Source organism: Lithobates pipiens, unplaced genomic scaffold (genome assembly GCF_037356315.1).
Source record: "Lithobates pipiens isolate NorthernLeopardFrog02 unplaced genomic scaffold, aLitPip1_a1.2 Scaffold_16, whole genome shotgun sequence".
Taxonomy (NCBI): domain Eukaryota; kingdom Metazoa; phylum Chordata; class Amphibia; order Anura; family Ranidae; genus Lithobates; species Lithobates pipiens.
Genome location: NW_027507748.1, coordinates 609,754,473 through 609,775,702, shown reverse-complemented (window position 1 = coordinate 609,775,702; position 21,230 = coordinate 609,754,473). Strand labels below are relative to the sequence as shown.

The 21,230-nt window shown below is 41.7% G+C and overlaps 1 protein-coding gene across 7 annotated transcripts in view; it reads right to left on the bottom strand.

Annotated features, from left to right (window-relative positions):
* The window catches only part of NUP58 (nucleoporin 58), an 82,032-nt gene that overhangs the window by 7,400 nt on the left and 53,402 nt on the right, over positions 1 to 21,230 (bottom strand). For 4 of the 7 annotated variants that reach the window (XM_077484041.1, XM_077484042.1, XM_077484045.1 and 1 more), the window contains exons 13-14: positions 9,481 to 9,579; positions 141 to 236 (exon numbers count right to left, since the gene is read on the bottom strand). In XM_077484041.1, the coding sequence (XP_077340167.1) occupies positions 141 to 236; positions 9,481 to 9,579 (195 nt within the window). The remainder of the gene's footprint in view (positions 1 to 140; positions 237 to 9,480; positions 9,580 to 21,230) is intronic. The other 3 variants (XM_077484043.1, XM_077484044.1, XM_077484047.1) reach the window with 1 other exon arrangement.

Below are 21,230 nucleotides of genomic sequence, written 5' to 3'. Positions count from 1 at the left end.
TACAATTTTTCAATGCGCTAGTGACCCAAACTTCTGAAGGCTTGGTATAACCCAAAGGTTTCTGTATTCCTATGGACGATGGAGAAATAAGGTCCATCGTTTGTTAAATAAAAAACAAGCCGTTTAGTTGAAATACAAACCTGCACTGAGGCTTCCTGATGGTTTATTTGCAGTTCCAAAGCCAAAAGAGCCGGCTCCAGATGAGTTGCTTCCGAAAGCCGAGCTACCTCCAAATCCTAGTGGGACAGCATTAGACAGAACACATGTATCAAAGCTTACAGCACAAAGATGGCTAAAAGTAAAAAACCTCAGCATACACGTGAGCAGTTTACATATACTATTAAAAGCAAAATATTCCACAACAATTAGCTGTACGTTTGCTCCCGGAAAGCCCACTATGTCTAATGCTACCTTAAATTATATTTCAAAGCAAAATTAATTGACTGGGGTATCATGGAATAATATGGAGATCTCCATCTGTAACAGCAACAACAAATCCTATGGTTACCGACAGACTGGAATTGCAGAATATCTATGGAGCATGTTTGATCATAGATTTCATCAGCTAATGGCACTGCAAGTGAATCCTGCAGTTGTAGCGCTGTCATTCAAAAAAATCTGTCAGCTGGGAAGGGTAAAACCTTAAAGTGTTACTAAACCCAAGACCCTGCATTCACTATATCTGGTCTCCCACAGTACACAGAACATGGAAATGCAATATAAACTGCCTTTTAAAATACCTTTTCTCATCAGCAGTATATAGCAGTCTTGGGACTATCAGTTCCTTGTAAAGCGTGTAAGAGGAGTTTTCAAACTGCACTGAGCTGTCCTATTCGGATCCAGGACCCCTGACCTTCTGTCTGGACAGTGCTGATTGGATCTGTGCTGATCACATTACACTCTCCCAAGAAAAAAAGAAAACCCTCTCTAGCAATACACACCAAACTGAGCATGTGCAGTGACTCCAAGGGTTCCGTCTTATCCGGACATGTTCTGGAGTCAGTGGAAGGAGGATCTGTGCATACAGGCTCAAACAGCCATTTTACACACTGCAGAGGATTAACCCCTTAGGTTCCACAGTGAGTATAACAAGCATGCTTTACTGTATATACAGACTGATTTTACTATTGTGGGTTTAGTAACACCAAGAGCGTTTTTTCTCAAAACTCCTTTAACGTAGAAAAACCTCCCAACAAAAATGAGAACATTTACTGATGGACCATGGATATTTAATTAGGTTGTACAGGCATATGTCAAATACTGTTAATAAGCTGACTGCCTCACTCCCTTGCTACATATTGTTGAGTACGTCAGCAATTAGGATAAGGGTGGAACTGCCAATTAAGTGGTAAATTCAATCAGCAGCAAGAGATAAAAATTGCCTGTATATCTTAGATTGCACACTGTTCAGTTCAGACTGAGGACTTAGGCGAGTATAGGAGGAGGTAAAAAACCCCAATCCTTTAGAACCACTTTAAAGCTGAACTCCAGCCTTACCTGCATTCTTGGACAGTTATACAAGGGCTTTTCACCTGTACTGAAAATGCTCACTTTGATTTCCCTGCACAATGTGAGCTTCTCATACTGTGCACTAGACACTGCAGCAAGCCCGCCTCGTTTTCTGGCTGGAGGATGTTCAGCATCATCTAGACCTCCCCAGTCTTACTGTCCCTGGAACACCTCTTTCATGCATTGTAATTCAATTGTTTTTACCATGTAGGCTCAGCATCATGCCATTACCTAGGGCGATCTGCATACAAATACACCGTGACTAGATATGCCCACTGCTCCAGATTTACATCCACCCATCAGTACATTTTGATATTTGCATAACTCACCCAAGAGCCAGCTCTAAAGGCTCTTGAGGAGTACTTCGGCTGTGTGCTATGCTGTTTAACCACTTGCCGACCGCCGCACGACGATATACGTCGGCAGAATGGCACGGGCAGGCATATGGGCGTATATACAAGTCCCTGCCTGCCCGCGGGTGGGGGGCCCGATCGGGCCCCCCCCCCGGTGCCTGCGGCGGTCGGCATTCCTTCGAGAGCAATCCGGGATGAGGGGGCGGCCATTCATTCATGGCCACCCCCTCGCGATCGCTCTCGACGAATGGAAATCCCCGGTGACATCACTTCCTCTCCTGTAATGTAAACACAGGAGAGGAAGTGATGTATTCTCTCCTCCGTGTCGGTATTTTTCGTTCCGACACGGAGGAGAGCAGATCGGTGAGTTGCACCAACACTCTACACACACAGTAGAACATGCCAGGCACACTCACACCCCCCCTTTACCCCCCGATCACCCCCCCAATTACCCCTGCCCCCCAGTCACAGTGACACCAATGTCATTTTTTTTTTTTTTTTTTGCATTGGTGTCATTTGTGACTGTAATAACTGTTAGGGCAGTTAGAGTTAGCCCCCTTTAGTTCTAATGTGCCCCCCTAACCCCCCCAATAAAGGTTTAACCCCGTGATCACCCCCCGTCGCCAGTGTCACTAAGGCTGGGTTCACATTGCAGCGGTTTATGAGAACGAATGTGATTCGCACCGCACTGCAGTGCAAATCACATCCGATCTCTGTGCGATTCGAGTTCAGCCATTCGCCGCACCCGCCACACCCGCCGCACCCGCCGCAAATTCGCACGGGACCCTTTTTTTGGTCCGCAGCAGAATCGGATCGCATGGGTGTTCACACCATGCGATCCGAGTTTGCAGATCGCACTGCGATATGCGAACTGATCTGGGGGTGTCAGTAACATTTCACTGACACTCCAAGCAGTTCGCATAGGGCAGTGTGAACTGCCGCCGGGAGGCATGCGATGCGGGAACCCGCCGCGGATTCGCGGCGTTTCTGCATCGCTCCAGTGTGAACCCAGCCTAATAAGCGATCATTTTTCTGATCGCCGTATTAGTGTCACAGGTGACGCTAGTTAGGCAGGTAGGTATTTAGGTTCGCCGCAGCTTTTTATAGCGCCAGGGACCCCCATATACTACCGCATAAAGCCCCCTGATTGCCCCCTAGTTAACCCTTTCACCTGTGATCACCATATAACTGTTACAGGTGACGCTGGTTGGTTAGTTATTTTTTTATAGTTTCAGGGCACCCGCCATTTATTACCTAATAAAGGTTTAACCCCCTGATCACCCGGCGGGTGTCATTTGTGACTAATAACTGTTAGGGCAGTTAGGGTTAGCCCCCTTTAGTTCTAAGGTACCCCCCAATAAAGGTTTAACCCCGTGATCACCCCCCGTCGCCAGTGTCACTAAGGCTGGGTTCACATTGCAGCGGTTTGAGAACGGATGTGATTCGCACCGCACTGCAGTGCAAATCACATCCGATCTCTGTGCGATTCGAGTTCAGCCATTCGCCGCACCCGCCGCACCCGCCGCAAATTCGCACGGGACCCTTTTTTTGGCCCGCAGCAGAATCGGATCGCATGGGTGTTCACACCATGCGATCCGAGTTTGCAGATCGCACTGCGATATGCGAACTGATCTGGGGGTGTCAGTAACATTTCACTGACACTCCCAGCAGTTCGCATAGGGCAGTGTGAACTGCCGCCGGGAGGCATGCGATGCGGGAACCCGCCGCGCATTCGTGGCGTTCCCGCATCGCTCCAGTGTGAACCCAGCCTAATAAGCGATCGTTTTTCTGATCGCTGTATTAGCGTCACAGGTGACGCTAGTTAGGCAGGTAGGTATTTAGGTTCGCCGCAGCTTTTTATAGCGCCAGGGACCCCCATATACTACCGCATAAAGCCCCCTGATTGCCCCCTAGTTAACCCTTTCACCAGTGATCACCATATAACTGTTACAGGTGACGCTGGTTGGTTAGTTATTTTTTTATAGTTTCAGGGCACCCGCCATTTATTACCTAGTCTCACTAGTGTACCCCTAAATTTAGGGGTGTCTACTTTCCAAAATGGGGTCATTTGGGGGGGGTTTGTGCCATCTTGGCATTTTATGGCCTTCAAAACTGTAACGCCCTTAGAAAGCCTGAAGGCGGTGCTTGGTTTTCAGGGCCCCGTACGCGGCTAGGCTCCCAAAAAGTCCCACATATGTGGTATCCCCGTACTCAGGAGAAGCAGCAGAATTTATTTTGGGGTGTCATTTCACATATGCCCATGGCATGCGTGAGCAATATATCATTTAGTGACAACTTTGTGAAAAAAAAAAAAAAAAAAAAAAAGTTTGTAATTTTCCCGCAACTTGTGGCAAAATATAAAATATTCCATGGACTCAACATGCCTCTCAGCAAATAGCTTGGGGTGTCTACTTTCTAAAATGGGGTCATTTGTGGGTGTTTTGTGCCATCTTGGCATTTTATGGCCTTCAAAACTGTAATAGGTAGTGAGAAGTGAACTCAAAAATTTACGCCCTTAGAAAGCCTGAAGGCGGTGCTTGGTTTTCGGGGCCCCGTACGGGGCTAGGCTCCCAAAAAGTCCCACATATGTGGTATCCCCGTACTCAGGAGAAGCAGCAGAATTTATTTTGGGGTGTCATTTCACATACGCCCATAGCATGTGTGAGCAATATATCATTTAGTGACAACTTTGTGAAAAAAAAAAAAAAAAAAAATTTTTTTTGTCATTATTCAATCGCTTGAGGCAAAAAAATAAAATATTCAATGGGCTCAACATGCCTCTTATCAATTTCCTTAGGGGGTCTACTTTCCAAAATGGGGTCATTTGGGGGGGTTTTGTACTGCCCTGCCATTTTAGCACCTCAAGAAATGAGATAGGCAGTCGTAAACTAAAAGCTGCGTAAATTCCAGAAAACGTACCTTAGTTTGTAGATGTGACAACTTTTGCGCAAACCAATAAATATACAATTATTGACTTTTTTTTTACCAAAGACATGTGGCTGAATACATTTTGGCCTAAATGTATGACTAAAATTGAGTTTATTGGATTTTTCTAATAACAAAAAGTAGAAAATATCATTTTTTTTCAAAATTTGCGGTCTTTTTACGTTTATATCGCAAAAAATAAAAATCGCAGAGGCAATCAAATACCATCAAAAGAAAGCTCTATTTGTGGGAAGAAAAGGACGCAAATTTTGTTTGGGTACAACATTGCATGACCGCGCAATTACCAGTTAAAGCAGCGCAGTGCCAAAGTGTAAAAAGACCTCTGGTCATTTACCAGCAAAATGGTCCGGTCTGAAAGTGGTTAATGTAAAGCACCATTCTGGCCTCTGCCACCAGCCATAATCTGCCTACATTGCAGAGACCCAGTAATAACATCACTGGGTGTAAAATAGGGTAGGTCATGAAAAGGTTATTAAAAAAAGTTAGAATGAAGAGGGTGGACCAGGAAAGGTAAAAAGTAAGCAGGTTAAACTTCAAGAAAATACTAATACAGTAGGAAACAGTGAGTTAATGTTGCGCAGATTGGCAGCCAAAAATCATAGTGCTTAGAGGCAAGGCTGTAGGAGAGAACAAAATCCATTCACAGGGGTTAAAGTAGAGATCCCAGTATATACAAACTAGATACACCATAAATGCATTGCATAGACAAACTACATGCAAAAATAAGTACACAAATGCCAAAAATTAAAACATTATGAACCGTGCACTCTACTTTTTCCCTGAGATAATTTCTGGTGTAGGAACTAGGGTTGCATACCTAAAGCAACTTTTAGTAAACTTTCAGGGATGCCCAGTTTATAGTCCTGCCTCTCGTCATGATCTGTCCTGGTAACATCCCAGACAGATTGTCCTCTTAACGCGCACTCATGCCACAGCCCTATTCACCCTTATGGAGGAGCCATTTTCCATAGGACAGCTAGAACAACATACGTTTCACTCATAGGAAGGAATGGAGCTCTTGTGTGTGCACATCAACAAGAGCTGTTGGGGAATTTTATGATTCTAAAACTCTAAAGTATTTCTAAAAATATCTGACCTCTCCTAACCTGCTACAATGTACAGATGAAGTCTTGAAAGGATGCTTCCAAACGCGTATAAGGTGAACGCCACCTAAACATTATGCATAAAATGTCACCATATGCGTGTGCCCCAGTTAGGCTAGGAAGCCTGGCTGGAAACATCTAGTTTGATGAAAGATGGAAATTGCCTCCTCGTGTGACTTTTCTTCTGTAATAGTGATGAAGTAATGTACATAGAAGAGAACAAAAAAACCCATCTGGAAATAGATCTCGGACATTGGTAGCTAATGTCTGCACTGATGTCAAGGACTTTAATTGGCTGGACAGACATATTAGTTGAAAAAGAGGAGCTCACTTAGATGTAAATACATACAGCATGCAAACACAAACAAGAAAGGCTTCAAAAAAAGACTAGCAAGCCATTGGTAATGAACAGCAATTTCTAGATGGATGCAGTTAAAGAAAAATCAAGCAAATGCTCCACACAATGTGCCAGTCCTTTCGGATTTAAAAATGTTGGCTAAGTGCTTTTTAGCACTGGCTACAGTTCACATGGAAAATGTTGTAGCCTAGTGACTTTTAGGATAGAGTATGAAATATGGAGTCAGTCAATTGACAGCTAAAACATACCACACCTGTAAGAAAAAAAAAAACCTGCACATATTTGTAAAATAATCCCATGGTATACTATAAAGTTATATAGCATACAGCATGTGTTAAAGCCCTTCAGGGGCTCTGCAGATTAAGACACTGTCCAAATTCTAGTCTGCTTTTTTTTTTTTGTTTAGCACTGCTGCCATGTAGGCAGACAGCAGGGGCAAACATAAGATCAGCAATTTGTCTGTGCACCCATAGAGTCATTTAAACAGAAGTGGCAGTTGCAGCAGAGTCATTAGTGCACAAGAAATGTGACAGCAGAAGCAGATTTTAAAATGAGTGAAAGATGTCATTGCCAGCATTATACGTAATCTGCTGTGTGAGCGATCCAACCATCAGCCTCTCAGCCCCGTCCTCAGATAAATGAGAGGCTATGCAGCAAGCCTCAAATGAAAGTAAATTACACCAGTGGAATACTACGGAGCATCATTTGAGCGACAGCTCTGAGTATACTTGGGGCTACTGATGACCCTTCAAAGCTGTTGGTGCTCATCATCAGTTTCAGACCTGTTCAATATCATAATATTCAAAAGGGTACAGGGAGATTAGATTACGAAACGAGGCAATTTGAATATTCTATGTCAGGAGTTCCCACATTAAGATTAGATAGATTTTCCTAAGATAGTTTCTATAAAATCACCAAGGATTTGGAGATCTTAAAATACCAACAAGCAACAGATCACCATTACAAAAGATCTGCTGCTGAAGAGGACCCCCACAAAGATAAACTTGGGGAAAAAAAAAAATAAAAAAAAAAAAAAAAAAGAATAAATGAATGAATGATAAAAAAAAATAAAAAAAATAGATAGATAGATAGATATATCTATCTATGTATCTATCTATCATGGTACCATTCTGCATGCTAATGTAAACCTTCAAATACAGTGCTTAAAGTACCAATTAAAGCGTAAGTTAACCCGACTTTGTTTAATAATTAAATACTGACATAAGTAAAATTCTTTGCCCTTGTGTGCTACAAAAACGGTGGAAAGAAAAAAAATTAAAAATTCCTTTAAATTCTTGTTGGGACTACAGGACAGCAATACACAACAGAAAATCACACTGATGGCAAAGTAAAAAAGATCCTGCCATGCAGTTTAACCATTTCCACTCCATCCAAAATATATATTTTTTTTTTAAATTAGTTTGAGTGATACTTCATCAGAAATTGGAAACAATCCCCTGTATTCAAGCCTTTCGTTTAGCTAAGATGCCTAATCTGGCAATGATCTCACATAGTAAACACTTTATTGATATGCTCATATAGTTTTCTCCTATTTTTTTTAGGCTTGTGGATGGGGCCTTACTTTAACAAAAAAAAAAGTGAAGTATGATGAACAGATAAAAATCAGGGTAGGGCTATTCTAGCAGCCAATATTTCTAGCAGGTCAACCAAAGCAAGCAAATTTTAATGAGTGGGCAAGGTCAGTATGACACAGAAGAGTGAAGATCCCTGAAAGCAGAAAAAGAAAAACATAACTGAGAAAATGAATATACTGCAAATGTTACAGGCAGGACTTTTAAGAGCAAAGCCTTCGGCCTTTAAAAAAGGAAAATTTTTTTTTTTTTTTGTTTTTTTTTAGAAAGTGCATTATTTCATGTAAATACTGCATTCATTCTAGCAAGTCCTGATACAATTTTACACAACTGCTCTTCCATATTCTGGGTATTGCTTTAACAATGTGGTATTGCTTTAACAATACCCTAGCCATTAATCTGTGTTTTACTGCAATCACAGTTGCCAGTTATTCAGTAGAGACCTTAGTAGCAACTGTCGGCTTGTGTGGTTGTGAACAACAGCAAGCTAGAGAAGAACTGTCATTCACAAAACCATACGAACTCAACATAATCCAGCTACTACTCTCCCACTTGAATGGCCGTCCTCTGTCTTTCCTTTTAGTACAATGACATTTTAAGCACAGAAAAGGAGGTGGTAGAGGAAGCACAGATTTGCCAGATTAGATGGAGGACTGCAGAATGAAGATGAAATGGTAGCTTCAGTGTCGCCGATAAATTTGATTTCAGTCTGGGGTGGAGCTACAGACAGAAAAGTAATTTTATTTTAAAAGCACTGCATGGATCTGAAAAAGAACCAAATGCTATGTGCACCGTGTTCTCTGGAGGATTCAATGATTTTCAAATTTGAAGTTTGAACTGAATAAATAATGGAAGTCTATGCATGTATAGGTGCATCTATTAGTAGTCACTTATTCTGTAATGTTGAAGATATTTTGTAGCTTATACAAACCAATTCTTCAGTTGAAACTGAAGCTGTGACTTGGATAAATTACAAAGTGTCAACATTACAGAACAAGTCCAGGCGATTGTAACTACTAGATATATCATGACCTGGATAAATGAGGACCTTCACCGACATAAGCTACAGGTGGTTTGAATTGATTGCAACATTCAAAAGGGAAACATAAGCTACTCCTGCCATTTTTTTTTCCCAACCACCACTTAAGCCCCATACACACTATCAGATTATCTGCTGAGTTTTTCCTTCAGATTTACTAAAACCATATAAATATGAGGACAAACCTTAGGAGTTTCAATGTGTATGCAATCAGGCAGGCCCTTCTACTACATGGTTTTGGTAAATCTGAAGGAAAAACTCAGCAGATAATCTGATAGTGTGTATGAGGCTTTAGTTGTTGCTTAGTGAGCGGTGATGCACAAATTCCTCAGAATGAAGCATCAGAACCAAGGAAGCATACCTATGACAAGCTGATGCAAGAGTGATGCCCGTCTGCAATACAATTCCTACATGTGGGCCCCCTGATTAGCAAACTGTTCAAAGATAAAAGCTCAACACATGACGTTTCCTTTTCAACTAAAACCAGTAGGTGAAATTCTGATTTGCAAGCCACTTTTTTTCACATAAGCATCTTCTATAGTAAGATGTTAAAATTAAGAGAATGGAAAAAAAAAGGTACCTCCAATACTTGAAGAGCCCAAGCCAGCTGGTTGTAGACCAGAACTCATAGCTGAGCCGAAGGGTGCGCCAAACCCAACTCCTAGCGAAGGCCGAGGCCCTAATGTGAAGAGTAGAAACAAAAACAAAACAAAAAAAAAAGGCAACGGAAAAAAAGCTTTTCTTATTTGCAAAAGTAAAGAAAAAAAAAAACGTAAGCAGCAGTGATGTGAATCCACTAAAAAAACTTTACACCCCTAGTTCCTGCATTAGCCAGTAGTAGTAAAATTCAGGTGGGCTTGGTGTACAATTTTGAAGATGTTTCACTGCTCCTAATGGCTTCTTCAGTTCAGTTTATTAATTTTAACTGGGAAAGGCACGTGGATGAATGATGAAACATCCTCAACATTAAACAAGTCCATCTGAATGTGACCATCTACTAAGCTAGCCGTAGCATGACCTGGATACAAGTGAACCTTCACACATCAAGTTCCAGCATTATCCCCACCATGTATCAACTAAGCTAAACCCTAATATACAAAATGATTGACTCTAACTAAATTTTACACTGGCAGAAAGAATACAACAAAACAAAAAAAGTGTTTATTCAATTTATTGGTCAGTTGTAGCAAGTTATTGACTGATTAACAAGACAATGCAGATGTTTCTTGTAGTAAGTTAAAAGCTGGAAACATCAGGAGTCACAACAAGATTCAAAAACAGGCAAACTTACTACCTGAAAGGTTTTGCCTAGCACATAAAAAAAAAAAAAAAAAATAATAATAATTTTGAGTAATATCTCAACCCAACATTAGAATTACAAATAGACCAAACTTGAAATTCAATATGAATTGGTCTACCCTTGCCAATAAATATTAGATTATCAATATATATTTATCTTCTGAACCTCCTGAATTTTGGACACCTGGTTGATGAACACATTGTCCATAGACCATCACAGACTGTTCTCTAGGGGGACAAGGTTGCAGACTGGGCTCTCATCTGATAAATATTGTTTATGATTAGGTAAACATGAACGACCTTAAAATCCACCTGGGGTAGGTTTGGCTCTTATGTCACTGCACATATACATTTTTTTTTTAAGCACACATCTGCTACAAAATGTCAACCCATCTGCCACTGCCTTGGTTTTACTGCAATTTTTTTTGTACCAAACACTTTCTAATGACAAAGCACTTTTCTAAAATTAAAGGGATTGTAAAGATAAAAACTTTATTTTTTAAAAATAAACATGTTATACTTACCTCCACTGTGCAGCTCGTTTGGCACAGAGTGGCCCCGAACCTGCTCTTCTGGGGTCCCTTGGCGGCTGTCAGCTTCCTCCCTCAGATGCTTCTCACGTGCATGCGAGCTCCCTTGCATGGTGAGAAGCATCTGCGGGCGCGCTCCCGTGATACAGCCCCCCCCCCGCGTCAGGGGATGTGACTGACAGCAGCGCGAGCCAATGGCTGCGCTGCTTTCCATCCATCCACTCCAGCCAAGCTGAGCGGTGGAAAGGAAGTCGGGGGATGAGCGCGGAACTTTCGAGGGGTGAGGTAAGTAAAAACAGGGGGGCTGGGGGTGCCGGGACTGTCAGATGTTTTTTCACCTTAATGCATAGAATGCATTAAGGTGAAAAAACATTTACCTTTACAACCCCTTTAATCATTTTCAGATTTTGAAGTGGAAGGGCTGCTTATATGATATCCAAGGCAATTTGCTATCGGTGTTCATCCGACCATCATTGGTAGAAAGTTTGAGCAGTGGTGTATATCATTACCAACACATGATGATTAGTAAGATAGCCTGTTATGTTTTTTTTTGTTTTTGTTTTTTTAGCAGACTATTTTAGATGCAACCCTGCTCCACCTAGGACATAACAAAAGAAGAATGGCCGCAATTTGTTTATTTTGCAAATATCATATTAGGTTTGTGTTATTTAAAAAAGTGGCAATAAATCTCACTGGATCTCATCTATAAGAAAGGAAGCCTCCCTCACAGAATAACAAACTGCCACTTTTCTAAGAATACAACACAAAAAAAAAAAGAGAAGATTCCTCCAGAGTATCACACACTCACGGTCTACTATTGGTTTATTACCAACAAAGAAACATCAGTCTTTGCCAACAACAGAAAAATATAACTGCCCTACTTGCTGTAATACCAACTTCATTATCTAAACTAAATGCATAAGAATAGTACAGAATTGATCATACATAGTATGATTACTGAGAACTTAAGAACTTAAGCTGGCCAGACATTAAAGTTTTTTATTTTTCATTTAGCCAGCCAACTGAAAAAAAAAAAAAAAAAGCCAATTTCCCTAGCCACATTGGATGGGGAAATCCTCCCTTCTATGTCCTTTATATTCTAACAACAGGGCTCCCTCATCATCATAATACACTGATCTGAGCTGCAGCTAATGGGCTGACTAAGGGGAGATTTTCCAACAAGCCCATTCGTAAAAAGTCTATTGACAGACTGACTTCTCCTGAACAGGAATCACCATGCCTGGATTGAAGTATGGCTGGTTCCACTTGAACTGGCTTGTGGCCGGCCAGCTTTAGACTTGGTGGCCATTGCCTACATGAGACTTTTTTTTTTTTTTTTTAAATATAAAAAAGCATAAAAACCAGGGAGGTTACCTCCAGGAGGAAACCATGGAAAATTAATCTGAACATATGCAGGCCAGAGAAGAAGTTAAAATCATACACCGGAGCTGATGTTGGGATAGGGTATGAACAATTATGCTATAATGCTGCACCCAAACTCAACATCACCAGTTCACGTGAACGTATACACAAGTTTTCATTATTCAGCCCTCAATGGACTGAGAATTGCACTTCCATTATTTATGGCAATGCAATGCACATAACATTCACAATGTAAAGCTTTTTCCCCCTGCATTGTTGTGCAATTTAGAATATAATGGCAATGAGGAGTAAGAATTCTTCTCATGGTTGCCAAGGTATCATATCAAATTGCCAAATTGTATATCAGATTATCAAAATTGCACCTGGGTGTAACCACCACCTAGTGCCCACGCATAGTTACCTCATGTTTAAATCACCTGTCCTACCGATTTATAGGAATAAACCAAAGTCTCCTCTGGTTGCCGTGTAGCCTATTCCCCCTGCCATCTCTCCACACATCCCTATTGGCTATGGAATGTGAAAAGCTAGCAGCAAGAACAGAAAGGAGCAGGCTACGCATCTATCAGGAAGAGATCTTGCATGTGAATGTGACTATCACTTTAAAGTAAATCTAAAAGACCCTGGCCAGAGCCTGGCACCAACCATTCCTTAATTTCGCTGAAGTTAAGCACCAGCGGCTGTGAACCAAGGTCCATGAGAAGCTCTCTTCTATGCTTACCAACACCCATGCCAAATTTCTGAAAATTTGGAATCCATAGATAACCCACAACCATTCATTTAAACTTGGACCATTCTTTACTCATTTGGAGGGATAGCCTTTGTACTTTGTAACAGGCTGGCCCACACGGGATTCTTTCCCCTCTACCCCCCCCCCCCCCCCAGGCAAGTTTCCCATTTGTCACCCGCTGCAGATTAGGGGGGGTATTCTGCTCACTTTGCCCTTCTCTCTCCTCCTTTACATCTGTCCTGGGATCCAGAGTACCCTATTCCTTCTACTGCCCTCATCTAGGCATACTCCCTCATAGTAGTATTACTGCCGATGGAGCTTCTCCCAGCCCGCACTACAGTTCAATATGTACAGTCACTGGTGCCTTATTGCTTGTGATGTTATTTTCAGCATTACCTCTGCTCTATTCAGTGAGCCTATTTACCCAGTTGTTACTTTCCTCTGTAACCTCACTGCTGTTGCATTATTTTCTGTTTAATACCTTGTACAGATACTTAAAAACCAAATAAGAGTTTTGGTAAATATAATGTGGTCTGTGTGTTCATTAACCACCCTTTGGATTGCAATACCAGGTACCTGTGTGTGCCCACAGCCTCAAATTTGGTGCTACCTGCCGAACGTATCATTTTTTGTGTTAATAGGGCTGCGCTGCAACCACCCAGTAAACACATGCTCTGTGCAGGTTTTCCAGGGTTAAAACAGGCAGTGAGGAGGAAACATACTACCTCTCAGCTCTCTATCAAACACCCCCTGAAAACCGCTGCAGATCATTTTTCGGAGGGATGGCAAGGGTTGCTGCAAGTGTGAATGGGGGATTTTAACCATGCCCTGTCCTATCCAAAAATGGGGGAAAACAAAAAACAAAACAAAACACCAAAAAACACATTTGCCTTTATGTATAAAGTGTTACTAAACCCAGGTTCCTGCATTCACTATATCTGGTCTCCCACTGTACACAGAAAATGGAAATGCAATTATTTTAACTATAAAATTGCTTAATACCTTTTCTTATCAGAAAATAAATTGTGTGTGTGTGTGTGTTTAGCAGGTACCTCTCCAGGCCGACAGCATTTCTCTCACAGAATTGCTTGCTCTGTAGCCTCCCATTGGAAGAGACTGACAGCCAATCACCAGGAAAATGCAGCAAAGCATTGTGGGCGATGTAGTTTGGAGGAGGAGGTTAGCTGGATCAGCCCTGAACTACAATACAGACAATGCAAAGCGCGCAGCACTGCATGCTGGGAGCAGTAATAAAAGGACTAGCGTGGGCCATCTTTCAGCCTCTCTGGACACCATTCAACACCTGCCAGGAGGTCTGTGTGCCACCAGGAGTGAGAGACTGCAGCCTATAGAGTGGAGAGCCAGATCGCCTGCCTCTGAGGGATCTTGGAGGACAGCCCTATTTCAGCAAACGGACCAGCCTACTCTTCAGAGCAACTGGAAGGCAATGCGTTTCAGCCCACCGGGAGTAGCAGCATGGCGTGGCATTTTCACCAGAGACGTCAGGAGGGGAGTCCGGATGGAGCCTCACAGCCTCTGAGTCTATTGTGGTAAGAGGGCACCTGCACATTCCAGTAGCGAGCACAGTATTGCTGAGCGAGTTCTTTTACAGACTGCTGGCGAGACTTGTAGTTCCACAGAGGTGAATCTAGTTCTTCACAAGCAACATACAGCTGAACTCTGGGGTTTGTTCCCTGTGCTGTAAGGTCAGTACTGTATTACACTTGAAAACAGAGAAAACACTGCTCTACTATTTAACAAAGGTGATAGAGCAGCTAACACTCAAGCAAACAAAGCTAAACAAAATGATAAAAAAGATTAGTGTAGCGCTAAACATTATGTACACAAGTGTAAATACAAGTGTGATACAGCACATAAAACAGCACTGGACAATGTGTTAAAATTTACATAAAAGTGCAAAACAATATATGAAAAAAGTGGACAAAGTGAAGGACTTGGTTCACATTCAAAAAATTAACTCCAGTGTGTCCTATATTGGAAATAGTCTGCATAAGCCCAAATGTGCAGGTGAATGTTCCTGTAGGATAATGCCGAACACAAAGAGAAATCTGGGAAAAGCAATGCAAACAATGGAGGCTAGGACTAGTTGTCTGAAGTCACATCAACATCAGCCAGTCAAGAAAAAAAAGGTGGGTACTCTTACCGATATAGCTGGACATGCATGTCATACAACAGTGGGACATAAAGGCTTGCAATCACGGTCTAATGCCATGTGGGAGCAGTGGTTAGATGGATCCTTACAGAAGGTCCTCGACTCTGTATCCGCGAGCTCCAAGGTGTAAATTACTCCAAGATGGCCGTATCTGGGACCAGTTCACTTGTCCAATGCTCAGGTTGAGATATAAAAAAGGAACAGAGGGGCTCCAAATGGTGCAGGTCAAAAAACACTCATAGGTTTATTGCAATATGTCATAAATAAAACGACACACCAAAAAATATCCATATAAAGTGATCACGAACAATGGTAAACCAATAGTAAAAGCAATGTAGGGTACAAGAAAGCTGCCCTCTGTTCTTTTTTTTATATCTCAACCTGAGCATTGGAAGACAACAAGTGAACTGGTCCCAGATATGGCCATCTTGGAGTATTTACTCCTTGGAGCTTGCGGATACAGAGTTGAGGACCTTCTGTAAGGATCCATCTAACCACTGCTCCCATGCGGCATTAGATTGTGATTGCAAGCCTTTATGATCCACTGTCGTATGACATGTGTGTCCAACTATATCGGTAAGAGTATCCACCTTTTTTCATGACTGGCCGATGTTGATGCGACTTCAGACAACTAGTCTTAGCCTCCATTGTTGGCATCGCTTTTCCCAGACATTCTGAAAACGCTGCCCTGTGTTACTGGGTGCATATGTTGTGTTAGTTTATGATGGTCTGTGTGTTGAGGCCTCAGCGGACGGATATCCAATAAATATGTTGAGGGTGTTGGATGTTCACATATACCTTTTCAGGTAACGAAAGGTACACACACATTCTGTATATTGGAATTAAGTGGTATTTTCCTGTCAGTTATAACGTCTGTGTTCATACCATTTTATTATGTCTATTCTTTATCTCAAGTAAACATTTCTGAGTGGTTCATCGATATTGTGAGTCTCTATTTACAACCACAGCTGGTGACGTGACTGAACCCAGGGCCTCGGTAAATATACTTCATGGTTTATCATTACTGTGTTTCCTCTATTGCTGGGTTCCGCACTAATATTATCAAGTAGGTGCGCCAGAGGGGTTGGGCCCATTCTTGGGGTTGAGAGGCAGAGTACAGAACCAAACATACATTAAGCGGCTCGTGTGTGTGTGTGTGTGTGTGTGTGTGTGTGTGTGTGTGTGTGTGTGTGTGTGTGTGTGTGTGTGTGTGTGTGTGTGTGTATTTTTTTTTTCAGTCCTGTGACTTCTATCAATGTCTGGCTGAGCACCACACTCCAAAATTATTCAACTTTATTTCAAAAATGTAATAAAAATCATGGCATCTAGGCTTGTATACAGACTAACTGCACAGCCGCTGACTCAGCGGCTATACAGTTAGTCTGTATACAAGTCTAGATGCCATGATTTTTATTACATTTTTGAAATAAAGTTGAATAATTTGGTGTGCAGCTATCCAGCTACATCTTTTCTACTTCAGTTCCTGTTGCTAACTGGGGAGCTTGGTAGCGATTAAATAAATAAAATGAAAGCGCAAACGTTGAAAACTTTCCTCTCTCTCAGAGAACTCCTAATAATTACTATACCCACAGCTCAAGGTACATTAGCATGATGGTCAGTGGGAAGAATTACCACCCCTCCCCTTGCGGATAGCTAAAAAGATTATTGGTTTATGTGGTTACTTATGTGAGAGGCAGAAATTACTCATTGCCCAAGGAAGCCCAAACAACCATTTGAGTAACCCTGGCCTCATAGAAGGGGAAGAGGAGACATGAACTACTGTGGGGAACTCCAGAGAGGATGAGAAATAAGCTGCTGGGTTATTCAACCCATCACCAATTAACAGTTTTGGGTAGACATGCCTTTCAAGGAAGTCTAAATTAAACCACCAGACACTTTCTAATCGGTGTCACTCACACACCACTGGGGGAAAAAAAAAAAAAAAGGCACTTCTTGAATCGAACTAAGGTAGGCATAGGAGCACCGTAACAGCACACGGTACAAGTTATTATTTGTATTCTCAATGCAGTTAAACGGTTTATTGCTTTTACACAGCACAACTTTAGTAAATGTCAAAAAAGTATTAAAAAAAACGCCAGGCATTAACATGGGTTTAAAAAAAAAAAAAAAAAAAAAAACACCTTATGTAAAATGAAGAACTTTTGATTTTTTTCATAGTGTCTCAAGTACAAATTAAAATGTCATTAAATAAACATGAAAATTGCTGCCTGTCCAAGCAAAGCAATTAACAAGAAGCAACCATAAATAAAAACAAAAAAACAAAAAACAAAAACAACTAATGGTCTGTCAGCAATACAAATAAAATAAATAAATAAAAATGTAAACATTTGGAAATACACATTCATTGGCAGTAGGTATGCAGCATCATAGAAACAAAATGAAATAAGAATCACATTCCCTTAATTATGAACTTTAGAGCCACTGCATGCAAATTAAACAGATTGGCTTAGTTTATAACTGGGATAGACAAATCCATGAGAAATCAGAAGCCATGCGCCTAGTCTAGTAGTCAATAAGTACCTTGAAGTTGGCAGCAATGCTTAGCATTTCAGACTTCCTGTACCAAGGACCTGGGGGTTCAAGTAACACTATACCATTCTGTGAAAAATTTGTTATACCCCATTGCAGTTGTTGACTTTTTCAGCATAGGTGAATATACAAACATTAGATTAAGTGCTTATAAAGGTGATATACTTGAATAAGTGAAAAAAAAAAAAAAAGGAAGTACACATGTAGAAGACATATCTTGTAGGCATTTTGTATAACTCCCCACCAGTCTGTCATTGCCTGAGTGAAATATTTGACCACTTCTCCACGCCAAGTTCCTTCGGTGGCTTTTTGAGTCATCTCCATGTGGGTTTGCTAGCGCATTTAGGATCATTGTTGTGGTTCAACATCAGCTTTGCTCCATTTTAGGTTCAGCCTCACATTCTCAAACACGCTTTGATATAATGCAGAACGTATAGCTGACTCTGACCGCGAGCTACCCGGGCAGTAAAGCAGCAAAACAACCTGGAACCACAACATACCCACCACCACATTTCACAGTTATGTTTTTATCTGCCCTGAAATGCCATGTTACATTTGCAGAAAACACATTATTATTGTATCCAAACAACACAATCTTTGATCAGTCTTCAGTACATTTTCTAGAAAAGCTGGTCTTTGCCTATATGTTTAACCCACTTGCTTACTGGGCACCTAAATCCCCTTCCTGCCCAGGCCAACTTTCAGTGCAATCACTGACAATTGCGCGGTCATGCTACACTGTACCAATATGACATTTTTATATATTTTTTTTCACACAAATAGGGCTTTCTTTTGGTAGTATTTAATCACTACTGGGGTTATTTTTTGCTAAACAAAAAAAATAAATAAATAAATAAATAAATTAAGACAGTTTTCAGTTTGTTACAAAATTTTGCAAACAGGTAATATTTCTCCTTTACTGATGTGCGCTGATGAGGCTGCACTGATAGGTAATAAGGTGGCACTGATCAGGAAGCACTGGTGAGGCTGCACTGATAGGTGGCACAGCTTAGCAGTACTGATATGCAATGGTAGATGGCACTGGTGCTAGGTGCAGCCGCTGGCCCCACTCACTCTGACAGTGTGTGTCCATCAGTGATAACTACAGCTAAAATGTGCAACAGCTATAATTGCCAGTGTGAATGTAGCCTAAGGAGCCTCTAATCAGTGGCACCTAAGCTGGAACACTGAATTCGAACTTCACAAATTTGAACTGGTGGCAAATGTAGGGATGTACTTTATCATATGAAAAATCTGCGCTTTTTAATTTAGATTACAAAAATTATTACACCGTGTTAATAATGCGCATCATTTGTTCAAGTAATCACCTTTATCTGTAGACACTTTTTCAAATGAAGATCAAATGTTTGCCTGTTCAAACATTTTGAAAGAATCAATACATTTCCATGGGATGTGCTGTCTTTTTCACATGGGTATCAGCACGGAGTATGAATGTCACCCGTGTATCTGTACAGGAGAGTCGGCTTCCAAATAAGGCACCATTTCTAATGCTACAAGTGGATTGATTACCTAGATCCTATTATTCCCTAGTATAAAAAGTGTACCTGTTTGTTTCAATCATAAAATACTTCAGATATCAGAGACACCAAGAAAACAATGGATATGTTTTCTATACTATAAAATGTCTACTGGTTCCTAAAAACAGTTTGAGCCTCAGGTCTATATTAATTTGTCCACAAATGAAAGCAACCATTTTGTTGGCAAGAGATGTAGAGAAGAGTGGCACTCTTCTGCTACATTTTCAAAAAATTGCTGCCATCAAAATAGATCACATTTTAATACAACAATTCTTCCTGATTAGGGTCACTTTTTTTTCTTTTTTTTTTTTTTTAACTGTGATAGCAGCAGGTCCATGAACAAACACGTCTCTCAACAGAGATCTGTGGCCTTAGAGCAGGGGTGCCCAACCTGTGGCCCGGGGGCCACATATAGCCTGCGGAGCCCTCTGATGTGGCCCTCGTGTTCTGGGCTGGCAGGTTGGCAAGCCCAGATCGCGGGGTTGCCTAACCAACATCCCACATAAGCCGATGCTTCCTGTATAGCGCCGCTTCCTGTCACAGGTGGAGTGATGGAATGACCAAATGTATCCCAGACTTCTGGTATTACCTGCAGGTTTGGTGCGCCTTCAGAATCTGCAGGATTCTATGGCAAAGTGCAGCTAACCCACAGGAAAACCACAGTTGCACTACACTTTACCCGCGGTGCTGGTAAACTGCAGCAAATCAATGTGGAAGCAGCCTTGGGCCCCGTTCACATGATCAGTCTGTCCCAACCGGACCCCCCTTTCACCTCTATGAAGCCACAGATGTAAATGAACTTGTGTTCATTTACACCCGCCTACCTCCAATCTGATCCACAAAAAAAAAAAAAAAACACAGCAGGGGATTCGTCCTCGTCTGTCTGATCGGAGGGCCCAAAGAGTAGAGTAGACTGTGTCCATTTTTCATATGTGGACCTGTCAAAACGCCCGATCCACTCATTGTGGGCCGCGACCGGTTACAGTGTCGCTTATGTGGTCCTCTCTCTTCAAAAGGTTGGGCACCCCTGCCTTAGAGGTTGAAGCATCTTGAGCTTCTGCCTTACACCAGCTTATTAACAAAAAACTGTGCTTGAGTATTCATTTACTCAAAAGGCATTCTATAGAACCTCTCAGGACAGCTTTACCTAGCATGACCAAGGCAGTGATAATTTTGGCACAGGGATGTGACAGATCGTAATGATGCAGAGTTGACCACTGCTTGGAACCAGTGGCACTTCCAAGCATCAAGCACTAGAAGTCCCCCAGCACCAACTGGAGCCTTGGCTATGACTAGTAACATCTGTCCTGACAGTTCAAGACACAGGAACTTCATACACATTTCAATGAATTATTAAAGTGTTAGTTCACCCAAAAACCGATGAGATTTTCATTTTGTAGCAAAATGTTGGACAGTAAAAATCAGACAGTTTAACATCTTCTCAGGGAAACTCTTGGTGAAATTCTTGTGACAAGTCCTACTCTCCCAGATAGATTTTTACATTTTTTATTTAACAGAAAATGCCACAAGGTGAGGACTATGGCAGAGAGATCCCGCTATTGGAGAAGCCAGGCCATAAGAAACCACAGACTGAACTAGCGTTTTAGCAAATTAGCGTTTTTAAACAGTATGAGTACTAATCGCTCCGTTGCTCCCCGCTGAGCAGCAAGATGACAGGTCTGTCATTGCACACCGTGCAGGGACGGACCTGTCAAAGTGCCGCTCTCCCCTATGGGAGATCGGATGACAATGGACCGCAGAGTCCATCATCACCCGATCCGATGAGTAATGGAAAAGTAGGTTTTTCCTCCGTCACACTTTTTCGGATCGGGTGTCAGCAGACATGTCACAGCTGACATCCGACGCTCCATAGAGGTCTATGGAGCATCCGTTAAAGTCCGCCTAAAAAACGGACAGGCGGACCTGAACGGATCAGTCATGTGAAGGAGGCCTTAAACCCATCTCTGCATTCACAGGAAATTTCTCTAAGTATTTACTATATCAGAGGTCTCTGAATGAAGCAGTCATTTCCAGATTTTCATGACAATCTAGTTTCATGGAGGATCCCCCAATAAAAGACACAAATATTGCTATTTGTGCATTCAGTTAGATGACACCACAAAGTGTCTC